General features: G+C 41.1%; 2 protein-coding genes across 2 annotated transcripts in view; one reads left to right on the plus strand and one right to left on the minus strand.

Moving 5' to 3' along the window:
- Nucleotides 1–230, minus strand: part of tspan4a (tetraspanin 4a) — a 192978-nt gene extending 192748 nt beyond the window's left edge. Inside the window, exon 1 of the mRNA XM_030079938.1 lies at nucleotides 107–230. The gene's annotated coding sequence lies outside the window, so the exon portion shown is untranslated. The remainder of the gene's footprint in view (nucleotides 1–106) is intronic.
- taldo1 (transaldolase 1) lies at nucleotides 177–16737 on the plus strand. The gene is made up of 8 exons (XM_030079921.1): nucleotides 177–366; nucleotides 7403–7526; nucleotides 7926–8033; nucleotides 10986–11117; nucleotides 11463–11638; nucleotides 14111–14308; nucleotides 15540–15685; nucleotides 16183–16737. Exons 1-8 carry the CDS (start codon nucleotides 267–269, stop codon nucleotides 16213–16215), a joined length of 1017 nt encoding a protein of 338 aa, XP_029935781.1. The 5' UTR covers nucleotides 177–266; the 3' UTR covers nucleotides 16216–16737.
- Nucleotides 16738–16866: the final 129 nt, after the last annotated feature.

Raw genomic sequence — 16866 nt, forward strand, 5'->3', positions numbered from 1 at the left:
TCCATAAATTTCACCAAAAAGCCAAATATCCCTAACTTTTTGTGAGTAGTGTATGTGAGTATGAATTTTACTAAAAACACAGCACCCACGTGTGTGCTACTCTCACCTGCTTCCGGGTTCCGCGCCTGACAGACCGGTGCGCGCTCCCGCCGGTTCCTTCCTGTTCTGCTGCTGCTGCGCGTCCGCGTGTGCGAGATTCCAGCCCGTCTCACGTGTTGTGCGTGTGTGTGTGTGTGTGTATAAAAGCGTCTCTGTCTCTCCCCACCATGTCGAGTGTGTCACCGGACAAACGGAGGAAAATGGAGTCTGCTCTGAACCAGCTGAAGAAGCACACGGTGGTGGTCGCGGACACGGGAGACTTTAACGGTAAAGCGGCTCGAGCTCTCAACCGTCACGACGTTAATGTGAATGACCGCCATGCCGCACCGCAACGACACCGCGAACACACACCGCAAAACACACACACACACACGCTGCTGGCCGGCTGCTGTCATCAACATACTCATTTTTAAAAATCTAAACACATCGGCAACTAACCAGACGCTTAAAATGACGGTTTCCAGGCTGATAATCCGCTTTTCTTGCTCTTAACGCCGCCGAGCATAAGTTGCTAATACCGTGTAGTTTACATTAGCTTTAACGGCTTTAACCATGCTAGCTCGGTAACCGTGATGAAGTTGTGCTTGTTGCTAATTTCATTTTAATTAACTAAGTTATTGGGGATGTACCGAGTGAATTATCGTAACTTTATGTGACTTTGTTAAACTAAGCAGAATCGGCTGACCACGCTTTAATGCTGCGTAGTGTACATGTGTATTTATGTAAAGTGCATATGGTGTAAAGTTAGTCAGCAAAAGTAGGGAAAGTCGATTCACATGATAGATAGATAGATAGATAGATAGATAGATAGATAGATAGATATACTTTATTGATCCCAGACTGGGAAATTCACACGTTACAGCAGCATCATCAATAAAAACAAAAAAATAAAATTAAAAGTATATACAATAGAGACTAAATATGCGAAATATGTACACTAAAGGCAATAAGGGCTAAGTATATACAATAAAGTAGCCTGAGAATATGAGATAAGTATTGTGATTCTGTGTTTATGATTGTTTGAATAGTTTTTATTATTATTATTATTGTTGTTGTTGTTGAATGCATGAAACTAGACTAGGTAAGGAATCCGTTGGTACCATGCATGTCATGCTGCGGTGTCCGCAAGGACAATAAATATATTTGGCTAAATTTTGGTGAGGGGCACAGTCTGTCATTTTCATCACGGTCCCTTGACCTTTGACCTCCAGATGTCTGGATGAAAATGGGTTCTCTGTGCAGCCACGGTTCTCCCCCTTGCAGACATGCCCACTTTCTGCTAATCCCATGCAGTTTGGGTCGCAAACCATGCAGTCCAAATGTGTTGTTTGTTTGTTTGTTTGTTTGTTTGTTTTGGCCCGTTGTAAAATGGTGTATTTGTGCAGACTGGGGCCTAAACAGTCTAGGAGTTGCATCCGTTGGGTTTGACTGGAAAGCTGAGTTTCTTGTGGATTCAATGAGCCACATTTGATTCATGTGTGATGATGTTAGCCCCAGTAGCAGCCATTTCATTGTAGTGAGACCATTTTTCAAATTTGATGTCACTGGATAAAATGATTTGTGACTGGAATACTTGTAGAATTGCAGCACATATAGAATCAGCCCCCAAGTATCATGATAATATTGAATCAAGAGATGAGCGTATCATCTCAGCTCTATCAGTCATGTAAAGTTATGAGTTGCTCACACCCTCATAGCACAGTTTAACAAGAAGGTGTAAAAATGACTGCTTGTTCTCCAGGAGTGCTTAGCGAAACGAAATGAGGAAACGGCATGCCGTTCTCAATGAGGAAAATTCTCATGTTACCTAATATCAGTGAACGAGGAACAGCGAGGGGTAATGTATTTACGCGGTGACGCAACCAGCCAGACGGTTTCCTCGTGGCAGGTCTGCAAGTCAGGATGACAAGACAGAACTGGTTTCCTTATTCATGCCTGCAGTGACCGGGGCACCACACCTCCACAGGCTACTAGCATTACTGAAGGAGGGTAGTGCAGCTCCAGGGCTGCCAGCTGGGACACATCCAGCCTGGATCACACTCTGTCAGCTCTAACCTGTTTGATTTAATTAAACAAACCCAAGATACTGGAAGTTACAACACAACTTTTATTTTTGGTTTAATTATTAGTATGGCTGGAACGATGTGCCTGTCTCCTGATTTGATACTTGGGTGCGATTCTAATGTATTGTGATTCAATATTTAGATTTGTTGTATTTTTTGGTTTTTGAATTCTCTAGTTTGTGGTTGTAAAGTTTCATGAAGCTGTGATAATCCTAAAGGTCACAATAGGTCTTTTTTTTTTTTTTTTTTTTACACTGATGTCAAGTTTGGAAAAAAAAATGGTCTGACTGCAATGAAATGGCTCCTATAGGGGCTAACACCATCACACATGAATCAAATGTGGCTCAACACATTTGGCCTGCATGGTTTGTGGCCCAAACTGCATGGAATTAGCAGAAGGTGGGCATGTCTGCAAAGGGGAGAGCCGTGGCTGCCCAGAGAACCCATTTTCATTCAGAGATCTAGAGGTCAGAGGTCAAGGGACCCCGCTAGAAATGGCTATGCCAGATTTTCCGTTGCTAAAATTGAGTCCAACTTTGGAGTGATATTTATTCCCCTTGCAGACAACATAGCATGACATGCATGGTATCAATGGATGCCTTAGGTCATGTAGTTTCATATGATACCAATATCTTAAAATCAAGTCAGTAAGAGTCACAGGACTTAGAGATTTTCTCCCCACCCCTAATTATTTTCTAGTTACTAAAGTCTTAAGTGTCTGCTTGTTGGTACAGTGCAGTTTTTGCACTAAGCATAATGTTTCAAGTTACAGGGATTGATTGGCTCATCCACCTGTCAAGACGGGGGTGTTTTCACATAGTTTTTTTTTTTTTCTTTAATTAACCAAGCCCAGTCCTTTTTTTTTAGGTGAACCAAAAGGTGACCCAGCTGACAATGAACTCAGTCCCCTTTGTGTTCACATTGTGAGTGGACCTCAAAGAGGACTCGGCTCTGTTTTCTGCTCTACAAGCACAGACAAGATATCAGACCATTTTTCAGTGTTTTCCACACGTGTGTTAGAAAGCCCAGGGATATATTAGAATTATGTAGAGCTAAAATGGTGAAACAGGAAATACTAGAAAGAGGCAAATGTGCCTTTCCAATTCTTTTAATTTCGATAATTCAACAATTTTATTTGGCAAGTTAAGTTCGTGTGGCATGCTCACGTGTGTCCAGAGTTTGCTGAGTCAGTGATCCGAATCCACTTGAAGAGCTGAAGTGCACAAAGTGTGAAAACACCCAGAGAGGCTCATGCAGTAGCCATATTTCAGGATTAGGCTGTCTTTTTCCATCACAGTATACTCAAATTGATTTCACCTAGTGTAGACATGTTTAGTATGTGTTGAGGCAGGTAAATTATTTTGCCAAATGACTGTTTATATAACTCTGAAACATGACATGGGAATATAACGGGCTGTTCAGATGAGCTCAGTCTCAGGAAAACATACGTACTCTTGCTCAGACTTTGTGACAGAGCTAAGAGAGAATTCTTGTTCAAGCTTTGCCTAGCTTGTGCGTTTTTTAAAAGTTTTTTCCTTTTTTTTTTTTTTTTTTTTTTTAAATGCACAAGTAGGTCTGATTTGTGTAATCCAGGCTCTACATGAATGTTGTAACGTTGGCTGGTTTCTCAGTGGCTGCAGGCACAGGCTTGTTCAAATGAAGTAGCGACTGTGCTCTTTGGTACATGAATTGTGACAGGATGGCTGAGAGTAACGCCACACTCTTGCTTAACTTATTGTCTATGTGGGGAAATGCAAAGGTTTACAATAGATTTGGGGGCGAGTGTCACTGTATTGGAAACATGTTGCAACAGGACATGCAGGCTACTTGGTAACTAATTAGCCTGCAGGGTTGCTGATGCTGTTTTTAAGAAATAAAAAAAGACATGCATTCACATCAGGGTTCATGTGTTAGAAATGTGCGCTGGGATTGTTTGAGATCTGACACAGAATGCTTAGTGCTGATTTAAGAAGTGACACCCATAGTGGAGCCACTATCTTGGGAGGGATGCATTTACCAGGCTAGCTGATTAAATAACAGCAGCAAGCACAAACAGTTCCTCCCTGTCCTTGAAACCCCAGGCAGTTCCCAGACCCCTCAAACTCATGTTTTCCATCAAATTGCCACTTAAATAACTTCAAAAAAGAATGGAAAAATCCTTTGTCCATATTTTACCGGAGTGTCACGACATTATATAACTGCTGGTTGCAGGGCTTCATTGTTAATCCTAGCTCTTTAAATAGCTTAGTTAGAATAAACATTTTATTTTCTCCATATTGTAATCTCACATACAATAGGATGACACAGACAACCTTTTGGGTGGGAGGCTAGCATGTTTATCCCCCTGAACTCTGTTTTTTCCTGTAAATCTCCCCTGAAGTAGCTTCAAAGTTAGAAAAAAGCAAAATATTTTTCCATATTGTAGGGCAAGATCACGTCCATGTTGTGTCTCTGCAGGGTGCAGCTTCATTAAAGTTACATCACACTGATATCGAGTGAAATATTCAAAGCCAAGATGCCAGTGTTCCACGGCTGCAGCATCACATCAAATAGAAAACATCCACATGTCTTGGGCATCGTTTTATACACATTTCCCTTGGAATTCAGCAGGACATGTTTGGTGTCTTTCCTCAGTATGAAAGTTTTGAGATGCTTGGTGCTGATGAAGATGAGACACCCGTGGGAAAGCTACTACCCTGGGAGTATGTCCTCTCCCAGGATAACAGATTAAACAGTAGCAATATTTGCAAGTTCCCAGACCCCATCTTCTTCACCCCTTAAACTCCTTTATTTTCCATTTAAAAAAAAAAAAAAACTCTTTTCCATATTGTTGCTCAATGTCACCTACATATTCTGTCTCTGCATCAGATAGAAAATATCTACATGACTTGTTTCATTTTATACACATTTCCCTTGGAATCCAGCATGATTTGGTGTCTTATGAGCTCCACAAAAATTTAAAATAATATTCTGTGGGTTTGAACAAAGATTGGATGTGTAGTGATGACAAAACCCACTGATTGGTGTTTTAGCTGTTCTGGTATTTACAGAGTCTTTGTTGAACTGTAGATAACAACTAGATCCAAACCCATGGACTCGAGGGAGGATCCAATTTTTTTGTTTTTTTTGTGTTTGAGAGCGGGCGGTCACTAGTGAGCGATAACTGGTCCTTTAGGGAACAGAGGCTGCCTTTGTTCTTTCTGCAGAGGAAGCTCTGGCAGCAGCATGATGGGCTCAGCTGGTACATTCGACTGCTCACACAATGCCCCTGTGCTCCACTAAATGGCCTGATGGTCCCCTGGATCACACAACATAAATTTGTTGTTCACAGGCCCTTTTTTAAAATAACACAGTTCTGTTTAACTACTGAAGATGACAGACAACATGCCTCACAAGGTTTGGGCATTCAGATTTTAGGGGTTATTTAACTCATCTGTTACCTTCAAATTTACTAACATGTTTTATCAATTGGGGTCAGTTTGACCCCAGTAATTTAAACCTTTAGAAAATGATTTATTATAATGATGATTGGGACACCTCGGTAACTCACCAGAGAAGAACACGTACCATGTGCTAAGTCCTGATCACAGCATCCTTGGTTCAAATCCAGCCTCAGGCCTTTTGCTGCATTTCACCCTCTCTCTCTCTCCCCTGCCTTTCCTATCTCTCTCTACTGTGACGGTCAAATAAACCAGAAATGCCATAAACAGCTTTAATATATAAATACATATGGTTAAGGGCCCTAAAGCATAAGGAACCCCTGAAGCAAATTTGGGTAAAATGTTTGTTTTATGTAGCTTAAAAAGCCTATGCATACAAAACATATGTTCCCCACTCCCCATTAAATTAGGGAAACTCAACACATATGAAGCAAAAGGTCATCAGTCATGTGTTTTGAGGCGTTAAGTATTGAATTGACCCCAAAGATAATAGTAGGGTTAACTCATTGGTCATTTAAAGATTGTATCTATCACTATACATTATAGCTCCCAATAGACATTCGTGAGTATTTAGTCTTGGATTCACATTTTGGGAAATGAGATTTATTTTTTCATTGGTATAAATAAACAACAGTTGTTTATTTAGGAGAGATGCCTAAATTTGTGGTTTCTGGGTCCCTTAAATTTTTTTTGGCAGTTTGTATGTCTCCCTTAATTTTAAGATGCCTATGTTGTAACATCACTAGTTTGAATGGCTTTTATGCTGTATTGGTCAAAAAAATTGCAGGAGAATATAGTCGACCTTTAGGAATAAACTAAAAGTCTAATAAAACATTAAAAAAAAACTTAAGTAAAGAAAACACCACCAGAAGTTATACCATATTCTAGGAGGAGCTGTGTTGGAGTCTTTATGTGGTCAGAAGAGAAACACTGGCTGCTTGTGGCTCTGAGTAGTTCAAAGGGCGGTGTGGCCAGGTGGAGGTCATCTTCATACAGATACTTTTGTCCTACAGATGGCGCTGTTGTACAGTTAGTACCTTACAGCAGCAGTTTGGAGCTGAATCAGTGTGACTCACTGTGACTTAAACTATTACCTCTTAGCCTACTTTAGATTAATGAGCTCTAGCAAAATTAAATGTGATTACAGAAATGGAGCTGCTTTGGCTTTTTACTGAACATTTTGTTAAGCGCCAGTCAAACAAATCTGCTTGGCCAGAGATGGATTTTTGAAGGGCAATACTAAAAATCCCTCCATATTTTTTGTGCTGTCACAGGCCAGTGTAACATTTACACCATCATTTATCAATATACTGGATGTTTTAACAAACTAAAAACAACTCTTTGACTCATTACATTTTTATAAGCTATGAATTTGAGTAAAACAGTAGTAATGTTACTTTCATTGTCAATATCTGACTGAAGTCCTGACTGAGGGACCAAAATGACTGATACTTTTACTGTAGTCATGATAGTGCAATGTTAATTTTGTGTAAATTCTTAAATGGATCATAAATCAATCCCCAAATGAGTCAGTCATAAACTGGCATGTCTCCTACCAGTACACTGAGAATTAGGGAGTCGGTGCTTGGTTAGTAATCCAGCAAATCAATCCTGCCACTGAAATATTTTTTTTTTCCCATTTTACTCTTGTTGATTATTTATAGCATCAAGCATGAACCATCTTTGTGCCTGTGGGTGTTAATGCATGAACCATGTGACATGTACTGAACTCAGGCTGACTTTAGTGTGTGTGTGTGTGTGTGTGTGTGTGTCTGTATTTGATTTCTTCTTGTCCTGCAGCCATTGATGAGTACAAGCCTCAGGATGCCACCACCAACCCTTCTCTCATCCTGGCTGCCTCCAAGATGCCAGCCTACCAGCACCTCGTCGACCAGGCCATTAAATACGGCATCGCCAAAGGCGGGTAAGTGGTCACACACACACACACACAAGTTAAAGCCAAGCACCCAGAGCTTTCAAAGTCATTCTTTAGCTGCGCACCTCCTTAACCAACAATTGGATTACTCTTAAGCTCAAAGAAGATGAAAGTAATAGTCTTTCACTAAGGAAAGGGGAGACTTGTGTCAGGTTGTGTAGCTGTTACTAAACCTGTGGGTTTACAGTGTGGAGAACACAGTTCCTCTTTAAGGTTTTGACAGATCCCTTAATTTAAAGTAAGCCTTCCAGAATGTGCTGGAGCCATTTCTGTCTCTTAAGTAATGCTATAATCATAACACGGTGCCCAAATCTTGTAAGTTTCCTACTTTAGAATGAAGTTTTAATATGAAGTTAACTAGCCTCATAATTTCTGCTCCCTGCTCAGAACCGAAGAGGAGCAGGTGACCAACACCATGGACAAGCTGTTTGTCAGCTTTGGTCTGGAGATCCTGAAGAAGATCCCAGGCCGTGTCTCCACTGAGGTGGATGCAAGGTAGGAAGAGTGAATGCTGGCAAGCCAAACAGTGAGGCTGCTTTTTCTTGGTTCTTGAAATTTGGCATTTTTTGGGGGGATTCAAGGTTTTGACCTGACAACAAGTGAATATGATCTTGTGTTTTGTCTTTCACAAGCTGACATGTTAGCAGAACTTTACACAATCTGGAGTCGAGCTGTGGCTTCACAGTTGCAACAGAAGAGCAGAGGCATTACAAAAGTCAGAGCGAGATGGTGTAAAGCCATATTAGGCTAAGTTTTGGAGTTGAATTTAAAAAAACCTAAAAAAAAAAAACTAAAATGTTTCCCAAAGGCAAGTTTAAAATGTTGGGATACAGGAGCAGTCAGACAACTCTGGGACTCAAGAACCTTTATTACCTTGGGCTGAGAAAGTCCTTGACATCATCTAACACACTTGTAATACCGGAGATACAGCCAAGTATCGCTGGCGCAGCAGTGAAGTGATTCTGTGCCTCTGAGAAATATGAGCAAAGAATAATGTTAGTAAAAACCATCTATTAAATCACTTCTTAAACTAAAATGTATCATAAGGTCTTTTCATATTCTTTTTGCTCTATTTTATTAGCACCTCTACGAGCTGTAATGAAACTCACTGTCTCACAGGATCTCAGTTAGCTATAGGTGCGCTCCATTTGGATATGACTACTTGCGGCTTTTCATGTAACGGCGATGGGAGAGCATCAAGAAATGTGGGTGGATCTGTAGTAGCTACTGGCTGTTGCACCAGCTGTGTAGCTGTGAAAACAAACAATAAATTAACTATTACTGGCTCTTCATCAAAGCCAAACTTAAAAATTATCCTTTGTGCTTCTGCAGGATTTTAGTGATAATTCGGATGTAACTACAATATGTGCCAGTTGAGCACATGCAGAAGCGAGCGTAATCCCACACCCATCCAAAGTACAGCTAAAATTGCTCTTCTAAGTTGCACAGGTGTTAAGTTCTCTGGTCAGTTTGTTTCGGCCTCATTTTAATTGTGAACGGTATCTCACTGGAAGTTCCAGCAGAGCTTCATGCCTCTCAGTCCGCCTTGCAGTGCACGTTTCTCTGCAGACGCAGCATCACTAGTCGCTGCTTCCTGGAGGTCAGCCTTGACTTGCTGTAATTAATAGACTGACTTTTACGTCACTTTAGATAAGAGTGGTACTTTGCATCTAAGACTCTGTATATCCTTGTTTATTCTCATTGAATGGAATAAATAATGCAGAGTAAAATAACAGACCTTGATGTCTTATTTTACTCTGCCTGATTTATTCTATTCATTGCGTTCTTGACACTGTAACTAGTTTATTTTTCTACATTCGTTTTCTTTTCCCCTATGAGTTACTGCTATCTCATTGTCCTATTTTATTGAAAAGTGCTTTATGAGAGTGCACAGTATCAGCCCAAGAACTGAACCTTTAGTTTCATCACCTGTGATCAATAAGCAGGCCAATCAAAATGCCCTAAAGTTTGAAATTTCTATCGACTGACAAACCTGTCCTGTACTGTTGACACATGCAGCTGCTGGGTTCAGCCACTGGGAAAAAAGCAAATCAGTTGCCAAAAGCTGTGCTTGGGTCTCAGTGGAATCAGCAGGATTCTGTAGATCAATTTTCATTTCTGTGTTACAGTGTCAAAACTGGATTTACCTTTTTATGATACAAAGGAAATTGAATCAAATTAATTCTTCCATACCGATGCAAAAACCTTTTTTTTCCCCCTAGAGTTGTTTCTCAATATCCCTGTGAACTTGAATTGCACTGCGAGCGCATACACTTATGTAATGATGGTTTTGGCAAGAGGCTGAGATGAACCAGAACAACCAGAAAAGCTGCTTGTTCTGCACATTTTACATGCAAGCTATACATTTGTGTAAATCTAATCAGGTGGCATGTTCTATGAGATGGTTGGGAGCATTTGTAATTTATTGTGTACGATTACTAAATGAGACTCCAGTGTAAGTTAATAGGAGGAAGAGCAGTTTTTCTTAGGCCCTGTTTCCACCTGGCATCAACAGCCGTCCTGCGTGATCCGATCACAAGCTGACACCTGTATGTTCAGGTGTGAGCAGCACTCGATGCGTCCTCATTGTGTCATGACATCTGATCAATAAGGCCACTTTCAGAGGCTTGAGACACTTTTGTCCACATCGCACTTGAGGTATAAACAGACAGGTGACCCAGGACGCATTGAAGGACCGCCCCACTCACCTGCCGTCCACTGTCTTCAGCTCTGGTCCAGCCCGACACCCCGACACCGGCCAGACTGCCACTTTTCCAGCAGAAAAGTGCAGCTCGGCTTTAAAGCAGGTGCTTAATGAAAAAAAACACAAACTGTCCACCTGATGCTGGTTTCACATTCATCAGGGTGTTGTTGTTTTTAGTATTTATATATATATATATATTTATAATTTATAAAGTTGTTTTTTTTTTTTTAAACCTTGCCTATCACATCAGAGCCACAGCAGTGAGTCCCTACCCATCTGCACATTCATACATTCAAGTTGAACATCAGGTTGATTTACACCAGCCACCGCAGGGGAGAACCCCACCCATCAAACCCAGAGGAGTAATTAAATAATCTGAGTCTGAAACAATGTGATCGGGTCGAGCCTGTAATAATATACATATGTGAAACGTCATAAGTAATTGATGGTGCATTAAAATGAGGCTGGAGTGACCAAGGATGCTTCGTTTTGTTAAAATGCCAGTTACCTGTTAAATTTGGAGGACTTAGCACTGTCCACTTGTGATCGGATCACCACAGATGTATTTTAATGCCAGGTGGAAACGGGGCTCGATACACAAGCCAGGCAGATGGAAGAACTTGTTACAAACAGGGTCCGGCAATGTTGTTGGAAATTTCCGTTAACTTGCTTGTACATCCCACAGTCTGTGATGCACAGTGTAGCTGTCAGACCAATCAATGTTCTGTGGTTTCCCCAAACAGGCTGTCCTTTGATGCAGATAAAATGATTGCCAGAGCCTTGAGGCTCATTGCACTTTATGAAGAGGCAGGCATCAGCAAGGAGCGCGTCCTTATCAAGCTGTCGTCCACATGGGAGGGCATCCAGGCCGGCAAGTAAGCATGTGATGCCAATGTGTGCAGAGCCTTTGTTGCCCAAATACTTCTGTGTTACTCCTTTTTTGGAAAAAATAATTATTTTTGAAGACCTTAATGGAGGTTTTGTAAGAAATCTTTTCAGTTTAGGAAATTGCTAAAGTCATATGGTCACCAGGTCTGATTCTCATGTCCATATGATTGGACTGGCTGTGCCAAGTGTGTATTTTATTTCTTATTAATTTCAGCTGACTTACATTCAACTGGTATAGCGGTGTAAATCAGAAGTAATGGAAGCTCGCCTGGTCGAGTCCACAAGTCCGTGATGGTTTCAGATAACATCTACCTGTTTGTTTTCTTGCGCAGGGTGCTGGAGGAGAAGCATGGCGTTCACTGCAACATGACCCTGCTGTTCTCGTTTGCTCAGGCTGTGGCCTGTGCAGAGGCGAAGGTCACCCTCATCTCTCCTTTCGTGGGCAGAATCCTCGACTGGTTCAAAGAAAACACAGACCGCAAGAGCTTTGAGCCACACGAGGACCCAGGTAATCAGCTACAGTCAGAGTTGCATTCACAAATAAATACAAAACTACGAAACTGAATATAACTTGCTGTATACAACTTGCTTGAGTATGTGAGTTTCTCTGCGGTGGAAAGTGGCTACACAAATGGCAAGGTACCGTTTAGCAAGAATAATCTCTCTTTTTGACCACAGGAATAGGATTTTGCTGGGTGGGGTCATGAACTGTAAATAATAGCCGATGATGTGATTGTGAAGTCAGCCGTTGGTTTCTGATTGGTCACTATGAAGCTAGGAGATTGTGTGCTGTCGCTGCCGTGTTAGTGTTTTTTTTTTTTTTTTTTTTTTTGTAGCCACATCACGGTGACGGAAAGTGGAGAGCAGAATCCTTTGATGGTCTGACACAGTTAAATTGAGAGCAGGCTATATTTACAATGTGATACTAACCCAGCATTGACAATCAGGTTCTTAAATGGTTTAAAAAAAAACACTACTGACAGACTGAAATAACCTGTGTCCTAATCCTGACCACTGAGATCTTAATTTTCTTGGAGAAAAAAAGATCATTAAGTTTTTACTTTTACTGATTTGTGGTCACGTTGACCTGTATGGAGGTGAACCAGGTTTCCTTTTTTTTTCTGGAGCCGTACACTAGATGGCACTAGAGGAGCCGTCTCTGCTACCACCAAGCTCAATGAAGGTTTTGGTGGTTGGTTTGAACCGAACTCATTGTGCTACACACCACCAATCAAAACCATCAGCCACTAGTATTAAAAAGGGGGCATTAACCAGCAAGATTTAGTTTTATATTCAGCATAGTGAATTAATTCAGTCAAACAGGAAGGTAATTGCAGATTCAACTAATTACTCCCATCCACGCCTTTCTTAACGAGTTATCAAATTCTGTAGTTGTTTACCGTGATCAAATAATTTGTTATGTGGTTGATAAATATGGGCAGCGGAGTATAAAGGCATCATCTTCATCATCAGATTTGTTTTTCCCACGGTTAATCAGCTTGTTTTTACTCTCTTGAAATAAATGTTAGGTCTGCTCCCTAATCAAAAGAGCCCAACTAATGCCAGAAGCACATTACAGGACTAAATGTTGCAGAACAGCTTTCATTTGCTGAGTTACTGAGCTACCAAATCCCATCTTGCATCAAAACGCTTTAGGATGAAGTGACAACATGAATTTGCATATTACAAGACTAAGGGACAGGGGACTGACTTCAAACAGAGCTGAGGAGACGCTGAAGTTTCAGTCTGATCTTGTGGGACTAAAGCCCACAAGACGGAGATCCAAATGTAAAGACTGCAAGAATTCTGCATCAAGTGGCCATGTTCTGTTTTGTTTTTTTCCCCCCACATGCAGATGGACAGATACAAAGATGACTAGGGCTTCAGTGTGTACATGGTTAGTTTAGTCAGAATTGCAAATAAAGTTGGAGGTGAGACAGTTTCCATAAAACAACTTTCAGTCATGCCTGCTGTATTTATGCAGCAAAGCGTGATGTCATATCCTGCTGCCGTCTAATTGGACTGTATAACAAATTGGCTCGGTGAACCTTCTCACACGAGCAGCAACAAAAGTGTTGGAAAACGAGCGGGACATCTCAGACTGTCCCAGACAGAACCAGGAGATCGGGACATGATGTGATGACCTTCTCACGGACGTGCTGTTTTCACCCTGATCTTGAAAAAAAAAAAGATGTGTGGTACATCTAAAGTGTGATATCGTGTTGTGAGTCTGGCCTAAAAGTCTGTGTCTGCAGAGTCTGAAGAAAATGAACATTTTGAAAGTACTGCTTATGATAAAAAATACTTTGACACTTTGGACCATGACCATCTCTAATAAAGGAACTGTGACTTCCTGTCACAACCCAAACTGTTCCCTGAGAGGTTGTGTGTCTACCAAGGTTATTATAGCTCACTAAAACGAAACTCAAAACTAAAACTAGGTGTGAAAAAACATTTTAGTTAACTAAAATAAAAAAAAATGTAGACTTAAGGAAAAAAGGACAAACTTAATTGATGGTGTACATACAAACTAATTAAAACAAAATAAAAAATATACAGAAATATCTCTAGTTTTAGTCAGTTTTAGTCAGTTTGGTGAAATGTGAGCACAACCAGCATGACTTTGCGTTGGTGCTGATATTTATTGAGGCTGGGACGTCGACATGACTGTCAGAATAGGTATTGACTTTGTGAAGGCAGTGACTCCCTAACACTGCCCAGATTAGAATTTAAAAAAAAAAAAAAAAAAAAAAAAAACTAACTCGCACTAACACTGACACGAAGAAAAACTCAACTCCAACTAAACTTGAAAAAAAAAATAACAAAAACTTAAGTAAAAATGAATAAAAAATACTAAACTATAATAACTCTGGTGTCCACTCAAGTCATCAAATTTAGATTTTGTGCATCATCTGTCCAGCTCAGAAACCTTGCATCTTAATCCTCCGTCTGTCCTGATTTTCTTCTTCTCCTCCTCAAGGTGTGCTGAGCGTCACCAAGATCTACAACTACTACAAGAAGTTCGGCTACACCACCGTGGTGATGGGAGCCTCCTTCAGGAACACGGGCCAGGTGAAGGCGCTGGCCGGCTGCGACCTGCTCACCATCTCCCCCGCCCTGCTGGGAGAGCTGAGCCAGGACCACAGCACCGTGTCCGAGATGCTCAACGAGCAGAAAGGTAATGTGTGACCATCAAAACACTGAAGGGTGGACGGGGTGTATTACATGTACTTTGATCCACTGCCGTGTTTGCTGACATTCAACAGAGCAGAAGCACACGCCAAAAGTCCTATTACATCATCATTTATTAAAATAAATCTAAATTTCCATCAGTCTTCATTGCATTTTCTCCTTGCTGATATGCAGACTTATCAGCAGTTAGTTTTCCATCAAACTGTGTTATGCGCAAATTCACAAGTCACATAAAAGCATGGCCAACTGTGCTTTAGCAGGCCTGTGGAGCAGCAGCTCATTAATACTGAATGAATGTCTCCAAAACAGCTTGTAACAGTCTAGGTCGTAAGAAAAACCCTGGTAAATAGAGTATTTCCTCAATTTCTCACGAGTTAATCTTATGAGTCTGCCAAAAAATCAAAACTGCTTTTGTTGACATGAAGTAATTGTACACCTGTATCCTGGTCTTCTTGACCAGCCCTAGCATTTTTTCTATGTTTAGCATTGTTTAGTAAGATTATATGAGGGTTTCGTTTTACAGTAGCAGATATTTTATGGGATTTAATTACACTGTCAGGGCTTGGCAAAGCATGGTAGTTTCAGATTGCATCACACAACTGTTCAAGATTATTTTACCTGCAAAAGGCAAAAATAGAACCACCTGGGCAGGCACTGAAATGGGAGCACTGCGAGGTCTGCAGATGCCGTCAATACTACATGCAGTAACCAGTGAGATTAATGATAATGACATACATAATATATAAGTTCTGTGTATGTGCTTATTCTCCTTACTTTTCCATCTGTTTGGGATTAAATAAAATCCATAATCACATACAGTAGCCTACACCTTGTAGCTACCGTTACTTATAAGTTGAGTCCATAATAACATTAATTAACATTACGGAGTAATAATCACAAAAATTGGAGACTAATGACATAAAATTGTCCAACCTTCAGAATAATCAATAATGCAGGTTTCCTTGTTCATGTCAGAAGTCTGTCCATTGTCATCTAGAGATAATATTTTTGATCAAATGGTCTCCTCCAAACTGTGGAGTCACATGAGATCAAACAGAGCTCTAATCGGTTGTTGAATGAGTTGGACCTGTTTGATCTTTACTTTTCAACTGCGAGACCTGATGCACAGAGCGACTCCTACGAAACCTGGTTGTGTAGAACCAAAGTCGTGTAGAACGTTTCACGCGTAACGCCGGACTAATGGTTTGTTTTTGCAGCTAAGGCCTGCGACCTGGAGAAGATCCACCTGGATGAGAAGGCTTTCCGCTGGCAGCACAACGAGGACCGCATGGCCGTGGAGAAACTCTCTGACGGCATCCGCAAGTTCGCTGCAGACGCCATCAAGCTGGAGACCATGATCAAAGTAAGACACAGGGAGCGGATGTTTAATAAGCTGCACATTTAATGCATAGAAATGGGTTGTAAGAAGTTAATAAGATAACGTTCCTCTGTCGTCGCACTACATGAACTCTGTTCTTGATTCACTGCTGCACTTTATCTTTCTGGGGTTGGAGAAAAAAATTCAATGCAGCATCACGACAAAGGAATTTTTAGTCAAGGAGGCCCATAGTATTAGTATTAGGCCCATAACAAAAACCAGTAAATACTACTTTATCATAAAAGAATTGTGGAGTATTATTCCAAATAATTTGATATTGATATGCATGAGGAGGTATTTGAAACAGAAGCTCTGAACAGCACGGTTAATTTAGAAAACGCTGGATAAATAAAGAACTGTTGAAGGTTTTGTGGCCGGCTGGTCGGCCTGGCCTGTGCCTCTGCAGGGGAAGCACACGCTCGCTTTGTTTGTGTTCGCCTAGAAGTGCAACGCTGACTCTCACTCTCTTCTCTGCCCCTCAGGAGAAAATGCTGAACGTGAAAAACGGCCAGTAGTGTGCGAGTCAGACATCTCTCTCCACGTTGACGGGACCTCCGCGGCGTCACCCCGCCCTCTTTACCTCCTTCAACTCAAAGAGAAAAGGGTCCAAGACATGAGAGCCTCCCCTCCCTGATCCAACTCCTGCAGAGACTCCCTCCTCCACGGACGCCTCGCCTCCCTAAACCTGGGGTTGACTCTGAATTTGGGCTTTTTATTCTGACCACACAAAATGTAAATGGTGATTGATGCTAAGCTGGTGTCGGAGTGGCTGTAAAATAATGTCAATTAGAGATTTTTCCAGAAGAAATGTCTTAATCAGACTTGGCCCCCTATCACATGGTTGGTGGCTTGTGACTACTAGCGAGGACCATGAGCACTTTTTGGTTGGAGGGGACCACCGGTTTCTGGTTGTGCAGAAACACCATTTGAAAAGGGTTGAAGGCAAAAGTAAAAAAAAACAAAAAAACAATTGTAACATTCCTCGGACTATAATCAAGAGTTTTACTGTTTGACTAAATAAAGTTCTCCTCAGTCGACATGGCTGTGTGATTGTTTTTAGTCGATTTGTAAATTACTGCTGTTCGTCTCGTCTTTAAGTCCAGCTCTTCTCACGCATACCTCCTCCGAGCTGCTGGTCGAGCCAGTTTAACATCATTCTGTCTCGA

Source organism: Myripristis murdjan, chromosome 3 (genome assembly GCF_902150065.1).
Source record: "Myripristis murdjan chromosome 3, fMyrMur1.1, whole genome shotgun sequence".
NCBI classification, from domain to species: domain Eukaryota; kingdom Metazoa; phylum Chordata; class Actinopteri; order Holocentriformes; family Holocentridae; genus Myripristis; species Myripristis murdjan.

Coding starts and splice junctions, on each gene's coding strand:
- taldo1 (XM_030079921.1), top strand. CDS start 267: ATGTCGAGTGTGTCACCGGACAAACGGAGGAAAATGGAGTCTGCTCTG. Junction 367..7,402: donor GGACACGGGAGACTTTAACG/GTAAAGCGGCTC, acceptor CTTGTCCTGCAG/CCATTGATGAGTACAAGCCT. Junction 14,309..15,539: donor GATGCTCAACGAGCAGAAAG/GTAATGTGTGAC, acceptor TTGTTTTTGCAG/CTAAGGCCTGCGACCTGGAG.